This window comes from Gopherus evgoodei, chromosome 4 (assembly GCF_007399415.2).
Source record: "Gopherus evgoodei ecotype Sinaloan lineage chromosome 4, rGopEvg1_v1.p, whole genome shotgun sequence".
Taxonomy (NCBI): Eukaryota; Metazoa; Chordata; order Testudines; family Testudinidae; genus Gopherus; species Gopherus evgoodei.
Window position 1 is genome coordinate 52007415 of NC_044325.1, and position 22265 is coordinate 52029679.

The 22265-nt window shown below is 42.0% G+C and overlaps 1 protein-coding gene across 11 annotated transcripts in view; it reads right to left on the reverse strand.

The window, feature by feature from the left end:
* Positions 1 to 22265, reverse strand: part of NUBPL (nucleotide binding protein like) — a 151177-nt gene that overhangs the window by 38490 nt on the left and 90422 nt on the right. For all 11 annotated transcript variants that reach the window (XM_030559324.1, XM_030559321.1, XM_030559323.1 and 8 more), the window contains one exon: positions 7933 to 8018. In XM_030559324.1, coding sequence (XP_030415184.1) covers positions 7933 to 8018 — 86 coding nt within the window. The remainder of the gene's footprint in view (positions 1 to 7932; positions 8019 to 22265) is intronic.

The window sequence follows — 22265 nt, forward strand, 5'->3', positions numbered from 1 at the left end:
TCAGCAAGATAGATTTGTACCAGGATAGATCCCCACAGAGAAGAAGGATGATTGATATTAGCAGTAATGAAACTTAATGAAACATCTAATGAGTAATTGTTTCTTGTACGTAAGTGAGGCAAAGATGCTGGATTGTTCTTTTCCCTTAAATATTAAAGTAATTTATGACATCCACAAATGCTGAGGAGGTGCAGGAGAGAGAGACAACACAGGGGAAATCAAATCAACAGTGGGCAAATGCCTGAGCATCATGTTAAGATACACATACCATACACAGGTGAACATACCATGAACAAGACATGCATACATACACACTTGCCACATATATTTTTAGCCTCAAGCGCTATCAGTAATCTGGGGGGCAACTTTTTTTTATTTTTGTATAGGGGTTTTCTTAAAGACCCATATTAACTCTTGTTCTCCAAAACTATTGCTTCCACTGATCCACAGTATAGGAGTTGGCCACATGGCTACAGAACCTTTTAAGAAGTAAATGGCACAGGCATATATATTACATTCTTACAATCCTTCTCCATTTCCAGAAGTCTTAGGCCTGGTCTATACTAGTTGGTTATTTCAGAATTAGCCGAGTTAATTAAAAAAAAAAAAAAGATTCCGTCCAAACTGTTTTCTTTTTTTTTATTATTATTTAAAGGGCACTTTACTCCGATTTCTGTATTCCACCTCGGCAAGTAGAGTAGTGCTTAAATTGAGATTGTAATCCCAGGTTAAAGATATTGTGGAAGCAATTCGATGTTATTGGCCTCCGGGAGCTATCCCAGAATGCTCCCTTGTGACCGCTCTGGACAACACTCTCAACTCCAATGCACTAGCCAGGTGGGCAGGAAAAGCGCTTGGAACTTTTGAATTTCATTTCCTGTTTGGTCACCATCAGCACAGGTGACCATGAGCACAGTCCACCATCACAGGCGACCATGCAGAGTCTACCATCACAAGAGACCACGCAGTCCCGGATTCGCAGACGGGCTCCAGCATGGTCCAAATGGGAGGTACTGGATCTCACTGCATGTTGGAGAAACTAATCTGTTATGGCAGAACTACTTCCAAAAAAAGGAATATGTACACTAAAGTCTCCAGGGCCATGACAGAAAGAGGCTACTCCAGGGACACAGAGCAGTGTCGAACAAAAATCAAGAAGCTCAGGCAAGCGTACCAAAAAGCCAGGGGGCGAATTGGCTCTCTGGGTCACAGCTCCATGTATGCCGCTCGTACCACACGCTGCAGGCAATTATGGGGGGTGATACCACCACTACCCCACCACTGTTCGTGGACACCTGCAAGGGGGGAGTTGCACAGAGCGAGGAGGATAAGTTATTGGAGGACGAAGAGGAGGACGATGACAACAGTGCACAGGCGGCAAGTGGGGAATCCGTTTCTCCCCCTAGCCAGGAACTATTCTTAATGCTGGATCTAATAGCCTCCTCCCTACTCCCAAGGAGCAGGGAGGCTACGGGGACCCACACACTCAACCCCAGAGGATTGCCCAAGCAGCAGAAAGCTGGCATATGCGAATTTTTGATTTGGTTTATGGACTTGTCCTTCCCTCCTCCTCCTCCCCCAACCCAATACACACCCCTCCCCCGGTCTACCTTCTGATTTATCTCAGTGCATTGTGCAAGAAATAATAAAGAACGGTTTTTAAACAATTGTGACTATTTCCTTTCAGATATATAGGGAGCAGGTAACTTCAAGAGAAACAAACAACTGCCACATCATACCCTGGCCAGTCATGAAACAGGCTTTCAAAGCTTGTCTGATGTGCAGCCCATGCTCCTGCGCTCTTCTAATTGCCCTGTTGTCTGGCTGTGCAAAATTGTCCGCCAAAGCATGTTGCCTCAAACTCCCGCCCTGCCATAAACCTCTCCCCCTTACTCTCTCCACAGATATTGTGGAGCACACAACAAGCAGCAATTACAATTGGAATATTGGCTGTGCTGAGATCTAACCAAGTGAGTAAACTGCGCCAGCGCGCTTTCAAACATCCAAAAGCACATTCTACCACCATTCTGCACTTGCTCAGCCTATAGTTGAACCGCTCCTTACCACTGTCCAGGGTGCCTGTGTACAGCTTCATGAGCCATGGCATTAAGGGGTAGGTTGGGTACCCGAGGATAACTATAGGCATTTCAACATCCCCAACAGTAATTTTCTGGTCTGGGAAGTAAGTTCCTTCCTGCAGCTGTTCAAACAGACCAGAGTTCCTGAAGATGTGAGCGTCATGCACCTTTCTTGGCCATCCCATGTTGATGTTGGTGAAACATCCCTTGTGATCCACCAGTGCTTGCAGCACCATGGAAAAGTACCCCTTGCCTTTTATGTACTGGCCACCCTGGTGTGCCGGGCCAAGACAGGGATATGCATTCTGTCGATTGCCCCGCCGCAGTTCAGGAACCCCAGGGCATTAAAGCCATCCACAATGGTCTATACATTTCCCAAAGTTACTACTCTTGATAGCACCTGGTCAATGACTGTGTTGGCTGCTTGCAGCACTACAGCCCCCACAGTAGATTTGCCCACTCCAAACTGATTCCCAACGGACTGGTAGCTGTCGGGCATTGCAAGCTTTAACAGTGCTATGGCCACTTGCTCCTCAACTGTGAGGGCTGCTCTCATTTTGGTGTCTTTACGTTTCAGGGCAGGGGACAGCAAGTCACAAAGTTCCACGAAAGTGGCCCGAAACATACGAAAGTTTCGCAGCCACTGGGAATCATCCCATACCTGCAACACTATGCAGTCCCACCAGTCTATGCTGGTTTCCCGGGCCCAGAATCGGCGTTCCATGGCATGAACCTGGCCCAAGGCCACCATGATCTCCCAATTGCCACATGCCATGCTTCTAGGAACGTCTGTGTCCATGTCCTCATCAGTATAGTAATCATGCTGTCGTCGCTTCCTCGCCTGCTTTTCCAGGTACTGCACATACTGCTGGATAATGCACGAGGTATTTACAATGGTCAAAATTGAGGCGGAGATCTGAGCGGGCTCCATGCTTCCCACAATATGGTGCCTGCATGGGTAATCCTGGAAGGAGGGCACAAAATGTAGGAGAGCTGTTTGGTTCAAGATGGTCAATACAAGGCAAGAAGTGGTTGCCTTCGGTAGCATCTACTGTAGTTTTCGCATAGAGAGGAGCAAGTGATGACACACACCCAGAAACACTGGTGAGAATGTTTTTGCCCCATCGTGCACTGGGAGCTTAACCCAGAATTCCAGTGGGCAGCGGGGACTGAGGGAACTGTGGGATAGCTACCCACAGTGCACCGTTCTGACATTCGATGCTAGCCTCGGTACTGCGGACCCACTCCGCTGAACTCACGCACGTTAGTGGGGACACACAACACTGAATGTATAAAATTGATTAAAAAAATTCAAATAGAATAATTTTGAATTAATTTTGTACTGTAGACATACCCTTAGAACTTAAGCTCCAAAGCAGAAGGCTTGGGAGAGGCTCACTGTAGATCTATTGAAGAACATTTGAAGAACAAGGGTTACTGTGGTAAGTAATCTCTTTTCCGCCTTTATGACACAGCCTCTACAGGACCACTCTGTAGATGGCAATCTAGCAGTGACCTCTTTCGGGAGGCCAGATAATTAAAACAATGATTGAACCACTGCTCTCCTAAAACCAGCATGAAAGATGAAAAGGAAATCTAAGATCACTGGAGAAGAACTGGTCAAGGCCTTTGCCTCGGATTTTTTTTTTTTTTTTTAAATTTCACTGGTTTTTGCTCCTGATTTTCTAAAGTTTGTATGGTTGGTTCTGATTTAATATAAGGAAAAATGATAACCCAGAGAAGTATCTGGTCCAATCCATCAGATTGAAATACTTTCTCCTGAGAATCTTCTTCCAGTTTCCACTTCAGTATCTAATAGCTTCTCTTCTTTTGTAGAGGAGGAAGATGAGTGGAACCTGGAAAAGACTTTTGAGGTTTCTAATGACTTGCATTTATTGCTTTTGCGGAGTGTAAGAGTATACCTGGCATTTGGTTTCCTGAATATTAGAGCTCTACAAAACCACACAGTCATAATCTTATATGATCTCCTGCAACTCTCTCTGTCTGTTCTTAGTTCTTTTAGATTGTAAGTTCTTCTTAGCAGAGACTGTCTTCCTGTGTGCATATATAGTTCTTAGAACATCTTGGGTACCACTGTTAGAGAAGCAGTAGTGGTAAAAATAATGATAATAAATAAATAATACCAGTGCCTTGGATTTTCCATTTTTTGTAGGCGAGGCACTTGTGTTTCAGTAGTCCAGTACAAAGACATTAATGATGGATTATCTATGATCCAGTCTAAAACTATTTAATTAATGGATACAAACAGACAGGTAAATTCATCTACCCATGAAAATTACAAAGTCAGAGTAACCCTTAAAAATCTCCTAAAGAAACATCTAGAAAAAACAGCAAGGTTTCAGCAATTTTCTGCTGAGCAATAGGAAGAGGACCAGAAGTTTCATCATCCTTTATATTTCCAAGACAGCCACCCAGTGCAACAAGGAGTTTCAGAGGTGAGGAGAAAAACATGATTTTCAGTAGATGAGCTAGTTTTTCATAATATACTTGTTCTTTGGCTCAGGAGCATGGGTGCCAGAAAAAGCACTGAGTGTATACTTAGAGTGTATACTCACTGAGGCACAGATCATGTCCTTCTATGTGTGTTTCTACATCAGCCCTCACAATATTCTGACTTAGGCATCTGGACACTACTGCAAAATAAATATTAAATAAACAACACTGTACACACTGAACTATCATATTCATCTTAGCAGGGCCGGCTCTAGCCATTTTGCCGCCCCAAGCACGGCGGCACGCCGCGGGGGGGCGCTCTGCCGCTCGCCGGTCCTGTGGCTCCGGTGGACCTCCCGCAGGCATCCCTGCGAAGGGTCCGCCAGTCCCACGGCTCCGGTGGACCTCCCGCAGGCGTGCCTGCGGATGCTCCACCGGAGCCGCGGGACCAGCGGACCCTCCGCAGGCACGCCTGCGGGAGGCCCACCGGAACCGCCTGCCGCCCTCCCAGCAACCGGCAGAGCGCCCCCCGTGGCATACCGCCCCAAGCACACGCTTGGTGCACTGGGGCCCGGAGCCAGCCCTGCATCTTAGAACAGCTAATGTTTGGTGGGAACACGAACTTTTAATAGAGTCCTAGAATGTGTCATCTTTCACTTTAGGACCAGCCTGAAGGTGATCACAGCAGACTGAAGGCTGCTCCATGCCACAAAAATGACATCCTCATCATGTCAAGCAGTAACAAGCTTGTGATGGGGTATCCATCCCACACAAGGAGAGGAGGTTGTTAGGACAATTAACCTGATAGGTTGCACTTGTGGGAGAACCAGGGACCGAAGGCTAATTGATGATGAAGCCCAGCTGGCAGGGGCAGGCTGAACTTGTATAAAGTCAGCAAATCGAGACCAGAAGAGGGCTGCAGGAGAAGAGGGCTACAGTCACTCCCTGGAACCAGGGACAGATGTTTGGGGGGGTACAGTTTCTGGGAAGAAGTCACAAAGAGAAGAAGTAATCCAGGGAAATACTGACCAGGTATTTGGAGCAAGCAAACCATAGTTACTATACAGAGGGTACCTGGACTGGAACCTGGAATAGTGGACAGGCCTGGGTTACTCTACCAGACACTGGGGAAGTGACACAGGATCTGATCTTGGAGCAGAAGACTGTCTGGAAAGGGGAGGACTAGACAGTGACCTGCTGCAGGGCTGAGTCATGAATCATAGACGATTAGGATTGGAAAATATCTCAGGAGGTCATCTAGTCCAACCCCTGCTCAAAGCAGGACCAATCCCCAACTAAATCATCCCAGCCAAGGCTTTGTGAAACCGGGTCTTAAAAAGCTCTAAGGATGGAGATTCCACCACCTCCCTAGGTAACCCATTCCAGTGCTTCACCACCCTCCTAGGGAAATAGTGTTTCCTAATATCCAACCGAGACCTCTCTCACTGAAACTTGAGACCACTGCTCCTTGTTTTGTCATCTGCCCCTCCCCACCCCAGATCAGCCTAGCTCCTCCCCACCCCAGATTAGCCTAGCTCCATCCTCTTTGGAAACTCCCTTCAGGTAGTTGAAGGCTGCTATCCAATCCCATCCCACACACACTCTTCTCTTCTTCAGACTAAATAAGTCCAGTTCCCTCAGCCTCTCTTCATAAATCATGTGCCCCAGCTCCCTAATCATTTTTGTTGCCCTCCACTGGACTCTCTCCAATTTTCCCACATCCTTTCTGTAGTGGGGGGCCCAAAAGGGGATGCAATACTCCAGATGTGTCCTCCCCAGTGCCGAATTAGAGGGGAACAATCACTTCCCTCGATCTGCTGACAACGCTCCTACTAATGCAGCCCAACATGCCGTTAGCTTTCTTGGCAACAAGGGCACATTGTTGACTCATATCCAGCTTCTCATGCACTGTAATGCCCAGGTCTTTTTCTGTAGAATTGCCGCTTAGCCAGTTGGTTCCCCGCCTGTAACAGTGCATGGAATTCTTCCATTCTAAGTGCAGGACTCTGCACTTGTCCTTGTTGAACCTCATTAGATTTCTTTTGGCCCAATCCTCTAATTTGTCTAGGTCCCTACCCTCCAGCATATCTACCTCTCCCCCCAGCTGAGTGTCATCCGTGAACTTGCTGAAGGTGCAATCCATCCCCTCATCCAGATCATTAATAAAGATGTTGAATGAAACCAGCCCCAGGATCGACCCCGGGGCACTCTGCTTGATATTGGCTGCCAACTAGGCATCAAGCCGTTGATCACTGATGATCTAGCCAACTTTCTTACAGTTCATTCATCCAGTCCATACTTCTTTAACTTGCTGGCAAGAATATTGTTGGAGATTGCATCAAAAGCTTTGCTAAAGTCAAGGTATATCACATCCACCGCCTTCCCCATATCCACAGAGCCAATTATCTTATCTTAGAAGGCAATCAGGTTAGTCAGGCATGACTTGACCTTGGTGAATCCATATTGACTGTTCCTGATCACCTTCTTCTCCTCCAAGTGTGTCAAAATGGATTCTTTGATTTTCCCTTTTTTAAAGATGGGCAATATATTTGCTTTTTCCAATTGTCCAGGACCTTCCCCGATCACCATAAGTTTTCAAAAATAATTGCCAATGGCTCTGCGATCACATCAGCCAACTCCCTCAGCACCCTTGGATGCATTGTGTCCAGCCCCATGGACTTGTGCATGCCCAGCTTTTCTAAATATGCTGGACATGCAGCTTATTTAGAAGCGGGAGCACTGCGAGACCTAGAGGGGATGTGTTGAGAATAGCTGTTGGAAGGAGGGGCATCAGACCTGACTGAAGCTTAATTCCCGGACACAGTCAAAAAGAGGCGCTCAATAGTGAATAAATCCCATGACAAGGCCAACCACCTGAAATGTTGTCTAAAGCACTGTATATCTAACTTTGTTATTTTAGTTTTCCAGAAATGGTCCTTACACCTGAGCCAAGTTTGACTCTAGATCCAAACCTCAAAACATGTTCCAATTTGGGGTGTTTCTTCCCTAAAAACAACATGAAAATCTAAAGGGAAAGTAACTTTTTTGTGCAAACCACTACCCCGTCACCAGCAAAGGAATATAGTACACATACATAGAAGGCTGATTTATAATCCAGTCTATTTGGGACTATAAGGTCATTTTATTTTAGAACATCACGTGGTATTGTGATCACAATTAAATTCTTCTAAAACAGATTCTTTCCATCATCCTGTTAAAGAAAGCAAGCAGGCTTCTGCCTTTTATATCACAGGCTAGAGAAATATACTAGTTTTTAAGTTTTACCGAAACAGAATTTGTGAAATTCAGTAGTTCATTTAAAAAATTCACCTGTCTCCATAATTTAGAAATGTTTCACTTTTTGGAAGAATTCAATATATTTCTTTCTATTTTTACTTACAGGCACACGGACTTTTCGAAACATCTCAGCTCCTTTGCGTGCATCCAGTAAAGCAATGTCTTGTGGAGTGGAAACAATCACTGCCCCTGGGAACAGAAAACATAAAATTAGATTTAAAATTTATACTCAAAATTATACTATCAAGCTTATTTTGGAGTATTTTACTTCACTGAAGAAAAAGTAGCTTCTTTATATACTTATAGAATCATAGAATATCAGGGTTGGAAGGGACCTCAGGAGATAAAATATAGGCAAAAAAAAAATGATGAAGAGTTTAGTTTTACATTATAACGTGACTGGAACCAAGGTTCCCAAATTATGGTACAGAGAGTTAAAAAACCATCATATGCTTTCTAATATTATTTTTCTATGTAAACAATTGTTGTAGTTGCTATACTATTGAGAGGGAAAGGGAGTGGCCCATGCAATCACAGAAGGGAAAAGAGATGTTCCATGAAACAATATGTTCATAAAAATGTGGTCCACTGTAAAAAAAAGTTCGAGAACCTTTGGATAAACAGTAACAATAGCCTATCTTCAAGTAATAAGGCAGATACCCTGTGACCAGCCCACTAGCTTTGTGGCAGGGTTATGCCAATTAATACAAGTGATCTATGGTCATGAGCCTGCAACCTTTACATTAGGAATAGTTCCTTTGAGTGCTTTAGGATTTCTCATGTGAACAAGATTACTTGCATGAGTAAGAATTTGTATGCTTTGGCTTTTAGGTTTGAAAGGGGCAAAGAGTGACTCACTGCTCAGGCAGGAGTTTAGACTAAAGATCTGTCTCCAGGCTACTTGCCTACTGATAGCTAGTGTTTCCATTATTATTCAATATATAAACACCCACTAGAGCAGGGATCGGCAACCTTTCAGAAGTGGTGTGCCGAGTCTTCATTTATTTACTCTAATTTAAGGTTTTGCGTGCCAGTAATACATTTTAACATTTTTAGAAGGTGTCTTTCTATAATATCTAACTAAACTATTGTGGCATGTAAAGTAAATAAGGTTTTTAAAATGTTTAAGAAGCTTCATTTAAAATTAAATTAAAATGCAGAGCCCCCCAGACTGGTGGCCAGGACCCAGGCAGTGTGAGTGCCACTGAAAATCGGCTCGTGTGCCGCCTTTGGCACACGGACCATAGGTTGCCTACCCCTGCACTAGAGCCTAGCAATAGGATTTGCCTCTGAGTACAATTTAAAGCATTTTACAAAAGTTGCTATCAAGGCTGCTGATTACTATGCTATAATGTTCCTGGATTAATACATTCTGAAATAATGGTGTGAACAACACCTTTTGCATTCACTCGTAACAGTAACTCCTACATGTTTTTGGGTAAGAAGCACTACTATGAAAGTCTGGATTAAGAATGTCTTCATGATTTTCCCTATTCCGAAAAAAGAATGTAGTGTGAAAGATCACAGTTTGGGAGAATTGTTTAGCTCTAGTTTCATAAATAGTACCAAGTCTCTCAAATATTTGTTACCACAATTCTCTTATATAATCATATTAACCTACAACCACAGGAAAAATATGCCAGACTTCACATTTAAAACAATTGAAAGTTACAGTTTTACACACATAAAATAATCTAAGAGGGGCAGAGTAACATTACGTATTGAAAAGTATATGCAATTTGCTAAAGAAATATAATTTTCCTATTGTACTGTGATGCTACTGTTCTCCAATAATTCCCAATTTTTTCTATTCGCTCTAAGAATTTTATCTTCTAAAATATTATTGCATATTCACAAATACATTTTATATGTACAGATATTAGTAAAATATTTTCAATTAAAAAAACAAATTAAAAAAGATTCCCTCCTTATTCCAACTCTGTGGTGTGGAAACCGATCAACATTTCATATGTAATTTATTTACACTCTGAAAATTTACATAATAAGCTTTTTATATTCAAATATTCCAATAAAAATTAATTTAAAGGCATACATAGGAAAAAAACAATTACTGTGTAATCAAATGAAGAAACTAAAATTGTCCTTGTTATAGATAACAAAAGTGGTAAATTCCTAAAGGGGAAAATTGTATTAGATGCTTTCATGCCTTGTCACACATGAGGCAAGCTGTGTTTCCATCTCCGTCTAGTGTTATGTTTCTTGCTCCATTGTAGTCTACTTCCATGAGAGAGACATCTTTCTCAATGGTTTTCTTATGTCATGTTCTCCTCCTCTTTTTCATCTTCAACCAAGTGATATTGTGTCATGGGTTTGTCTAGAAATAAGGGTTTTTTTACATCTGTACAATATGCCCAAACCACTTCAGCCTTCTTTCTCAAATCATTGTCTTTGCATCAGCATTAGTTATTATTTATTCCACCAATGGACACCAAGTATTCTCAGCAAGCATCTATGCTGGAATGCATCAAGTTTCCTGCTATGGGCTTCAGCTATTTGCCCAGTTTCAAAAGCATGTAACAATACCGGTATCATAACAACATTGTACCATTTTGTTTTGGTTCTTGTGTGAGTCTCCCTGTTTTTCCAAATATTTGCCAGTCACAAAAAAGCTCTACTTATTTTCCCAATTTTTGCTTACACCTCCTTACAGAGTTGGCACTCAGCACTAACTGTGCTTCCAAGATATACAAAATCACTAATAATCCTGTAGTCTTCACTATCAATCACATAAGCACCATCAATGCTGACTCCTCTTTCAACAATCATGACTTGCATTTTCTTTTGGCTTATTCTTAAACCTACTTTAGCACCCTTACTTTTAACATTGATAGTTATCATTTTCATGGCATCATAATCCATCTCCAACATGTCATCTGCAAATTCAAGAGCTTAAAGTTTTCTTCTGCTCCACATAACTCCTGTATCTTCCTTTGATGTTGCTCTATCATAATGCAGTAAAGAAAGGGTAATAAAATGCCACATTCCAGTGTTGATATCAAACCAATCGGCCTGTGTCTCTCTCTCACAGCATTTTGACCTTCATAAAGCATCTTGATCAGTGACATTGTTTCTAGGAAACTCTTTTGTTGCAAGATCTTCCTCAGAAACTCTCTATGAATGCATTCAAAAGCCTTGGTGAACTCTATGAAGTCCAAGACTAACCTTCTATCATAGGAGAGCCCTTTCTCAATCAATCGTCTCAGGATAAAGATGTGATCTACACACAATCTTTCTGGTCTAAAGCCTGCTTGCTCATTACAGTTTTTCATCTATGTCCAGTCTGACTCTGTTCCACAACATACTGCAAAACACTCTTCTGGGTACTGAAAATAATGTTATTCCTCATAAGTTATCGTATGCTGCTTCCTTTTTTAATATTTTACTGATCACACCTTTCTTCCAATCCTCTAGGGAAAGTTCTTTTTCCAAAAGTATATTACAAATTAATATCCAGATCCATCCTTTTGAAGGTGTGCCTTGAGGAGAAAACCCATTGTCTAGCTGATTACCTATTCACAGTCTCCTCGAAATCCAAAATGGAAAAGTAAGTGACTCAGATTCACAAGTTTGCTTGTTCTGAGCCAAAGTGGTTATGATGTAATCACAGGGAAAACTCTTGGAGGGGTTTAAAGGATTGTTCACCAGCCACAGCCCTTCTTGGAGTCACAGGGCAATCTCAGGTAAGCTTAGCAGTATGTGTGTAGGTTTTTTTATTGGTTTTAATATGTTTTCTCTGTAACATTTTTACTATAAGAATAAGTGTGCTTGCTTATAAAGAACTATGTGGTAACTGAACTGTGGCAATTACACTATTTGTAGCCTTTGAAGAGTAAGCAAAGCAGAGCCATTATGTTTAGTGAGTCCTTCCTTGCTGGGGAATAACATGGTGTAGGCAGGGAACTGTGCAGCCTGGAAAAAATCTCAGTAAGCAGGGAGAGAGATGTGGGTCTCCGCCCAACAAAGGTGATGGCTGGAGAACTGGAAGTCTGAGGGTATGGCTACATTTGGAATTCCAAAGCGCTGCCCGAAGTGTGAGTGTAGTCAGAGCAGCAGCGCTGGGAGAGAGCTCTCCCAGCGCTGCATGTAAACCACATCCTTTACGGATGTAGCGTGCAGCGCTGGGAGCCGCGCTCCCAGCGCTGCTGCCCTGATTACACTGATGCTTTACAGAGCTGTATCTTGCAGCGCTCAGGGGGGTGTTTTTTCACACCCCAGTTGCAGCACTGTAAAGTATGAGTGTAGCCAAGGCCTGAGAGTGAGTGTCCTTGCCGGACCATGGAGGGGAAATACAGGTGCAACTGCCTTGAACTGTGACAGAGACAACTGTGACTTTGGAAGCATGATGATAATTGCTTACACACCGGGAACAATTTCTTGGAGTTGCCTCTCATTTATGCTTCTTTGGCTTTTCTCACCTTTTTTTTTTTTTTTGTCAAGCTATTCTTTCATCTTTCAGATACAACTTCTTTACTTCTAACTTTTTCTGCATACTCCCATTGCAGGGTGTATTGTTGTTTTCCATATTTCAGCTGCTTAATTGCTTTCTCTATTTCTGCTTTTAAAATTGGACTGGATGGGGAAGACTCCATTCAGACTGTATTCAGTACCCTACTCAAGCAGGCAAGATGACATTCATGTGGAGGGAGTTGAATAATCCTTGACAACACCAACTCTAGTGGAATGGGAATTAGTCGACTCAAATTATAAGAGCATGTTTTGTTACAAATCATGATAAATTAATTATCCTCCAGTGTTGAATGATATAGAGGAACAATAGGCTTGCTTTAGAGGTATTTGCTGGAAGCCACCCCAAATCACTTGGATCAAGAGAATCAAGAAAAGAAGGGTGGATACAGCTACACACATAGAAACTGATGGAGGAAAGAAAAGCCTTAAAAAAGAGGCAAGTGTAGGTGACACAATAAGAAAAACAACCAACAATGCAATGGCAGTATCTAGAGCAGGGGTCAGCAACCTTTCAGAAGTGGTGTGACGAGTCTTCATTTATTCACTCTAATTTAACATTTCGTGTGCCAGTAATACGTTTTTAGAAGGTCTCTTTCTATAAGTCTATAATATATAACTAAACTATTGTTGTATGTAAAGTAAATAAGGTTTTTAAAATGTTTAAGAAGCTTCATTTAAAATTAAATTAAAATGCAGAGCCCCCCGGACCGGTGGCCAGGACCCGGGCAGTGTCAGTGCCACTGAAAATCAGCTCGCATGCAATAGGTTGCCTACCTCTGATCTAGAGAGACAAAAGTTTTGTCAAAAATGAGAGAAAACAGCTGGATAAAAAAACAGGAGAAGGTGAAGAAGCATCAGAAAGAGCTGACTCTAAGAAACTGTTTCTGGTGTGTAAGCAATTGACATTATGGTTTCACAGAGTCACAGTGACAAGTAAAAGCAAAAGATGGAAGACTGTAAACAAAACAAAAGGAATCATGGTGAGAACATTTTAATGGAGTATTCAGCCAACCGCAGACAACAATTCCAATTAATGAATGCAAAGAAAGTGAAGAAGTCCAGCTGAGGGGGGCAAGGAAACCCTAGAAATGATCTGTTAAATATAGCTACGTCCCATTTCTAACACGCTAGTTAACACGTGTGTTAAAGCAAAGATCCTGCACCCATGAATGGGAAGTTATCAAATACAATTTATATATTTTTCCCATTGCACCTTTTTGCCTAAAATTAGTAAGAGGAGTAAACAAAGTATTGCCAATAGCAACAATCTGACTTGGCACTCCCGGGCTATATTTTAGAGTGATGTGACTCTCAAGTAGTTATGTACTTCAAAATTTCTTTGTTCACATCAAATCACAGAAGTTGCTATTCACTTGTCATGCTTAGACCAAAATACAGTAACTCCTTGCTTAACGCTGCAGTTATGTTCCTGAAAAATGCGACTTTAAGTGAAATAATGTTAAGCTAATCCAATTTCCCCATAAGAATTAATGTAAATGGGGTGCTTAGGTTCCAGGGAAATATTTTTTTACCAGACAAAAGACTATTTTTATATATATATATATTCACACACACACACACACACACACACACTATACATTTTGAACAATTTAATACTGTACACAGCAATAATGATTGTGACGCTTGATTGCGTTTGTGAAGTTAAAGGGTGGATATTTCCCAGGGATGCCTTACTGCTAAATGATGAACTAGAACAGCTGAGCCCTCAATGGTTAACACACTGTTGTTAATGTAGCCTCACACTCTACCAGGCAGCACAAATGGAGGGAGGGGAGATAGCATGGCAGAAAGAGACAGAGACACACACTCTATGTGTGTGAGAGAGAGAGCCGCACTGCCCCTTTAAGTATGCTGAACCCACTCTAAGTACATTGCCTTTTTAAGTAGATCAGCAAGTTGAGACAGGAGCTGCTGTCAGCACGCTCTCTCCATCCTGAGCCCGGTTGTGTCAGCGCCCCTGCCCCATGGAAATGGAGTAACCAAGGGGCAGGAGCAGGGCGGAGGGGGACACCCTGACATTAGCACCTGTCTTCCTCTCCCTCTGCACAGCAAGCAGGAGGCTCCCAGGAGCAGCTCCAAGGCAGAGGGCACGAGCAGCACATGGCAGTGGGAAGAGGGACAGCTGAACTGCCAGCAATTGATAGCCTGCTGGGTAGCTCCCACACAGAGAACTTAGGGGAGCGGGGAGCTGATAGTGGGGCTGCCGGTCCACCTTGATTCCAAGCCCCCACTAGCTAGCTCCAACAGGCTGCTCTTTCTGCAAGCAGTGGACAAAGCAGGCGGTTCGCAAACAACGTTATAAGGGAGCATTGTGCAACCATGTTCCCTAACTGATCAGCAATGTAACAACGTAACGAAACAATGTTAACTGGGATGACTTTAAGTGAGGAGTTACTGTATAGAAGTATTAAGTATTTATTTCTAACATTACATTTTTGTTTGCTCTCTATTGCCTACACTACTTTCCTAAAATATTAGCCGTGAGTGTTCCCTCTCCTCTGCAACACTATCTCCCTACCTGGTCCGGGCCCATTACTAATCCCTCTGTGGGTCCAAGGGAGGAAGAGGTGGAGATTGGGAAGTAACAGATTATTATTCCTGTAGTCCCACACAATTTACCTAGGAAGATATTGCAGCTCAGGGGTATATTGTCTTTTCTGCAGAACTTTGACCAAAGGAGTCTTGATGGGAGCTGCAATCAGGGAGCTTCTGATACCGCAGTGCCAGTGTAGCTACACTGTCAGATTTTAGGTCAAGTATGGTGCCAGAGCTGGTGTGGGAGCACAGGGTCCCTACATGGAAAGCCCTACCTGTCCATATATTCCCACGATCAACACAGGTTTGGGTTCAATCCAAATGGCCTATTCCATAGGAGGAGATCTTATGCTACAAATAGGTTAAGGTTGAGAGGGTGGGCAAGTGAAATTTCCTCCTCCACGTCCGCTTTACCCTTCGGAAAAGATGATCTGGGCCACTGACAGTAACATTTCTTTCCCAGCTAGTTTTGTTCTTTTCCATTTGTGAGCACTGAGTTGTTCTTGTTTTTTCAGAGCAGAAAGCAATATGAATCTGTTTAGTTTATTTACCTCTATTGGCATCATCACCGAGGACAGTACACCTTTGGGAAGGGAATGAGAACTTGTGCTCCCTCTACTGACCATACAGATATAGTAACAGCACAAAAATCTTGCATAATTTGGAAACAGTGGCTCAGAGAAAAGGTTTTTTTGGTTTTTTCCCCAAAAAATCTATATAAATTACGATAATTTGGTGAGTTTTCTCATCTGGTGCTAAAATGATTCCCTATGGCTCAAACTACTTAACAATGTCCTTAATATTTCTGTCCCACTCTCTTCCATATTAAAATAAGACAGACCTTCTCCTAATTTAAGCTTCTTGCATCAAAATGTAAATTCAATGAAGTCTCCAGCAAGTACTGCATATCAACAGTGCATGCAGTAAAAATAAGTATTTAATATTTAGTTTCTTTTTATTCAAGGAGAATCTGAACCATTTTCAATAACTGAATTTCAGAGAGTTTAGCTGAACATAGCTGATTATTACAGTATAAGTGCAGTTCTATTCTTAGAAGGGTAACAGTTTGTATTAAGGTTCCATTTATAAAAGTTTATAAAAGGTTAAGAAATGATTAATAGATGCTGTAAGCATGTTATAGATGCGAGTAGTATGTGTTGCATATGTTATAAGCCATGGATATAACCTATCTACTGACTCACTGGACTCTATAAGAATATATAACAATTTAGTACAATATCAATCAATCATTTAACCCTTTATAAACTACGAACCAATGGAACGTTAAGTCTAACCCTCAAAAGTGACGCTCTAAATCCTGAAGAAGAGCTCCGTGTAATTTGAAAGCTTGTCTCTCTCACCAACAGAAGTTGGCCCAATAAAAGATATTACCTCACCCATCTTGTTTCTTTAAAAATGTCATTTTAGGAAATTGTGTCTCTACCTTCATATTAAACATGGTCTTTTTGCAAGGTTTGGTTTTGTTTTGTTTAAATTGTCAGCACAGCAAACACACCCTGAGATCTGAGACTTCAGCTGGGTTTTGTTTTGTTTTTAAATACATAACCACTAGTAATAGAACTTCTACAGGCCAATTTAGGCTCTAAGTTGGCACCCGCGGGGGCATCTAAATGCACCCATGTCCTGGCCGGTGGTCGAGCATCTGCCAAAATGCTGCCGAATTTCTGCGGCGATGCCTCTCGATGACGTTGCTTGTCAGCGGCAAGCGGCGTCACCGAGAGGCATCACCGCCGAAATGCCGCAGAAATTTGGCGGCATTTCGGCAGATGCTCCACCGCCGCCACTGCTCTAAGTGATACATGGGCTACTCCACTCCCTTCAAAATTGTCATATAGGTATAACTTAAGTGAACAGTTCTACTGATGCACAAGAAATAATCCAGCTCTCTACTTCTTTGCTGTGTTGGCTCTGCAGGGTTAATAGCAGCCAACAAAAGTAAAACATTATTTTGATCACTAAAGTAATCAAATATGACTGAATTCATATATGCAGCAGGTCTCTTGAAGAAAAATGTGCAATTTTTACATAGTCACCTTTCAGAGTGAACCATACATAAGGTTGATTAATTGCACAAACAAGAAGTTGCACAGATCATAATGCTATCACAGCATGTCCTGAAATATTCTTCATATTTTACGTGTACATTTCTGTGCAGAGGAATAATTTCTGTGCGCTGAGTATACTACAGACTTCCAAGTTCAGCCTGGATAAATTTAAGTGACTAATCTACTTGTTTTTACGTAAGTACTTTGGCAATATATTGGTTGACAAACCACTGATGTGGGTTGTGCTAACACAAACTTTTCTACTATAATTTTAATATTTAATATGTATAAAATGAACTAAGAGTAGCGTGTCAGTGACATTTGCATTTCATTCAACCCCAGATGTATATTAACAGTGATCAAACTGCATATCACATTAACACTGACATCTGACTAGGGAGCTAATCTAACACAGGAAGTTAAAAGCATTGAATGAACTATTCCAATTTTTTATAAAAAACTATCACCTGCATACATTGGAACTACTCAGAATTTATCGGGAGGAATTCAGGTCACAAGAGGTTATGGGATGGGCCTTGTGTACAGCCAAATTCTTGGCAACCTAGAAATACTACCTAATATGATAAAGGAACATGAGTAATGGTAATTATCTGCCCAGGAGTGCTGTAAATGTAGTGCTTTGGACAATGAGATGCAAGGTATCTCTGTAGCATCTCCTTCTGCAGATAAAAAGAGTGACATGGTGTTCTTGGAAGGAGTCTGTGATGGGCTGTACCAGCCCTTTGTGGCCCCCAGCTGGAGGCCCCGCAGTCCTACTACACCCTTCCCCAGGAAAGGACAGGCTGGAGAGGTTCATGGAAGCAGCCAGAGAGAGCCCACCAGGCTCAGATAAAAGGAGATGCAGGGCCTTAGCAGGTCAGTTTCTAGTTGGGACAAGAGGAGCAAAGCACAGAGCTCTTCTTTGGCCATAGGAGCTCAAGGGATAACCACAGTTTGGTTCTGGCTGCATTTACCTAAGCTGAGAGAGGACCTAAATAAAGGGACCAGGTGGGAAGAGGTCAAGGAAATAACAGCAGAAGATTGCAGTAAGCAGTACGCTGCTACTGTTTACAGGATCCCAACCCACTACTCAGGTTTCTCCCAACCAGCAAAGTGATATAAACCCCAAGACGGGGACAAGGTTTACTGGGAAACCTGAGTGAAGGATATAATTTAAAGGACTGAAGGCCCTAATAAAAACTCTTTTGCTACCCCAGAAAGGGTTCATTTTGACTGTGTGACTGGGACGCTGAAGACCTGCCAAGTGACCTCAACAATCTATAAGGGGTGCCAAGCGTGTGAAAGGCCTGCAGTACTGCATTCATCAGCAGGAGGTGCCCAAGAGGACAGTGCCCCCATTACAGAGTCACATGCAGACCTCAGTGCAATGACAAACAGCTTGATCTGACCATGTCTCACACATTCCTCCAGCTTTGAATCCCCCTTTTCCACTAAAATAACAAGATGCTTTTAGACAAGATTTCCAGATTGTAGATGGACTGGGGAATCTGTACTGTGTCCACTCTGTAACTGCTTTGAGCTGCTCCCATTGTGATGAAATGTCTTGTTATTTTTCAAATAAATTTGATCAGATTAGGGATGAGCTGTCTGCTTCTGTGGTGACAGAGCAAAGTCTGGAAGGAACCAAGGGCCTTATTTTCTGTGCTAGAATTTCAGCTGGTGATGCTCACTGAGGTACTGGAGGTGTGGAGAAAACTCAGTCCCACAACCTGTACTTTGGATCCATGTCCTTCCTGTTTTCTGAAGGCTAGTGGAAAAGTTCGTGGTCCTTGACTTGTGGAGACTGTTGATACTTCCGTTGGAGGGCAGTCTGCCTGTTGCTTTGAAGGAAGCACCAGTGTTTCATTATTAGTTTTGACTTTGCCCAAAAAGTCATTGTTTGATGTTGACACTCTAGTTAATTCTTGGCCAGTATCACATATTCCCTTTTTGGGTAAGACTGTGGAGAGAAAAGTCTGTAATGAGAATTCTCACAGTACCTAGATTCCTTTGATCTCCTTGACTCTTGTCAGGCTGGGTACAGACCTGGCCAGGGTACAGGGACTGCATCGACTGGTGGTGGATGAAGATCAGGTGTCCATGCCGATACTATTAGGTCTACAAGATGCCTTTGATGCTATTGATCATGAAGTGTTGTTAACTCACCTGAGGAGCCAGGTGGGAATGAACAGGGCTTCCCTTCAGTATCCTCATTCTTTTCTCTTGGAGAGATCTCAGTGGATAATAGCTATCATTTGCTCCTATTCCTGAAGAGCTCTTAGATGTCTGGTGCCACAGGGTACAATTCTGTCAACCCTCCTGTTCAACCTATCTATGGAACTGTCGAAGGAGGCATAGGAAGCAGTGTTTGCAGTATGCTGATGGCACCCAGGTGTAGGTCTCCATCTCATCCAATTCTGACTGCAGTTCCACACCTCAGCCAATATCTAGTTAAGATTGGGTCATGGAGGACAGTGAGTTGTCTGAAGCTCAACACACAACAGATTGAGGTGAAGGTGGTGGGCTGGGGAAAGCAGTAAGAGGAAATGGGGCACAACAGCAGTCCCTTTAATTGAGGGGGTGTATTCACCATTAGTTACCAGGGTTTACAAATTAGGTGCAGTTCTACACCCCAAGCTGCTGCTGGATGATAATTTTTCAGCAGTAACCAGTCCACTTTCCTTTCGGATGCAGATCTTGACAACATTGCCCAAGGCCTTGTTACTTCAAAATCAGACTACTGCAATGCCCTCTGCATGGCACAAAGTCTCAATACATTCAGAGGCTGAAGCTGATGTAGAATACAGCAGCTTGCTTACTGAATGGGGACAACATGTTGGGAGCATAGGACAACAGTACTGTGGGATCCATGCTAGTTGCCTACTGGTTTCAAAGCCCTTAACAGCCTCAGAACTGACTGCTTGAGAGACTGCCACTCCCCCGTTCCATTCTGCCACAGCAACAATCCGCAGAGGCTCTCAAGGTGGATCCCTTCTTGTTAAAGGAAAGGGGGCTGCTAGCAGGGCATTTACTGTGAGGTCTCCTAGACTCTGGAACTTGCTCGCCCTTGGTCCAAAATAGTCCAAATTTGGTGACATTATGGGCAAACAAAAAAAAGACATCTGTTTGGCAGGATTTTTTGAGATGGATGAGAGTATGTTTCTGAAATGATAATGTGGAAGAAAGGAGCTTTTTTTTGTAGAAGACTAACTGGTTGAGTTCCTGTCTGAATGACCATTTTTATACTGTGGGGATTATGTTGTGATATTAATTAAGTGTTAGGGCACCCAGAACCTTTGCACAAGCATCCTTTTTATTATCTAAATCAAAACAGTCACTGCCTCGGATGCTCTGCATACTTCTCCCTTTACCGAGTTATCAGCTGTTGCCTCTGTCTGCCCTGTCACACTCCACCAATCATACAGCCTTGAATGCTCACTTGCCTGGTTATCTACAGATTAAATCAAAATCTGAATGCTTCCTTTGATGGACAATCATCCTTTTAAAAAAAAAGGCCCACTTCTGGGAGGCTTTCAAGCCAAGGGATGAAAATGTGGTGAAGGAGGTCTAATTTCCACAGAAGAGCATATGTTTTATTTGTAAAAGAAGACACAGCACTAAGATTCAGCTTTAGTTACCGCCAAATACCATTCCATACTCAGTATGTTTTAAATCATTTATTTTGTCACCCTCTGAGAAAATAACTAGAGAAGAGGATACAGTACCATTAATCATATGGGTATCTCTCACCCTTTGTAACTGTCAGACCAACCTCATGTTTTATCTTCCTATTCATAATACTTGGTCCACAAATGTAGTCATCATAGCTGATCTAGTACTTATCACATATATATGCCTTTGTTGGCAAAGCCCAGAGAGAACCTCGGATAGTAAATACAGTATATTGTGCTGCTTTTTCCAATACTTAGATACTATTTTCCAGGACAAAAAAAGTTCATAGAAGTCTGACTGAATATATAATCACTTCAACCAGTCCCTGAAATATGTGTTAAATTAGTCTGCGTACACTATCAAAGAGATATTAACATTTAAATCTATACTAAAAAAGTTCTGAGCCATTCATGCATTAACCTGTACTATACTTGGAGCTATAAATTATATTTATAATGTCTGCTGTGGATGGAAGACTCACACTGAAATACTAAGTGTGTCCAAAAATTAGATAACCCTGGATAATTATCTGAATTCTTCAACCACCAGCTGCGCTATATCTGACAACAAAAAAAATTAGTATATGAATTATATCTTGATGAATAAAACAAAAAAAAGTTATATAGTCACACAGGATTATAGATATGTTCGCTATTTAAATTGACCTAAACCTATAAGGATTTTCTTTAGTGCAATTATACAGAAACTGGAATGCATTATGGGACAGCATGATCTGACATAAATCAATGTGGATGTCTGAATTAACATGCAAGAATCTCACACAATAAACCTGACTTTCAAAAAAAACAAAAACAAAAAAACCACCAGCTAACTTCTACAAAAGTGCCCACAAAAAGCTGCCAGAAAAAGCTGCCTTGCCAACTCTCGTCAGTAAGAAAGACTGGAGGATAGAATGAAGTGTAAGGAACAGACTAAAAGATGTGAAAATGACAGTATTTGATTGGATGCACTCCAAACTGGATTTGCATAAGTGTAAGAGAGATCCAGTGGTTACACTAGTGGGAAAGTTCAAAAACACCTTTGAACTTAAACTGTATGAACAAATGTGATTTGCTCCTGTTTGGTGAGTTCTTATAGAGACAGATTTCTACAAAGGGTTTTGGTCATTCCTCTTCCAAATGCACCAATGAACAGAAATCCTACCAGGAAGCTTGCCATTTCAGTTGGTTCAAAGGGACACAGAACTTGAAAAATCATGCATTCTTCTCCCCTAAGGTATGCAACAACATCCTAGAAACATCAACTGCAATTGTATTTCAAATCCGATTTGAAATTCTCCAGTTTTATGACTTGCTTTTATATGTTAATTTCTGGGCAGAGTGAGAGGGTTGTTTGCACATCTGTGACTTTTGATTCATGGGCAGGAGCACGACGACATATGGCGAGGAACTACTCTGGAAGCTACATATTCTCTCCTCTGTTTACTCTGTGAAACTGTGTGAGGCCAATAGCTCTAGGCTGGAACAGAGACGTGAATTTGAGTACATTTATTACCTTGCCAATCATGATATTATGGCTAATAAAACCTTTTACTAATTTATACTTCTTGTTTCTATTAATTATTATAATTTGTAAGTTATAGTTGATCTACTCCAAAGTCTACAGAGTAGAGGGTGGAATGACATCTATCCTG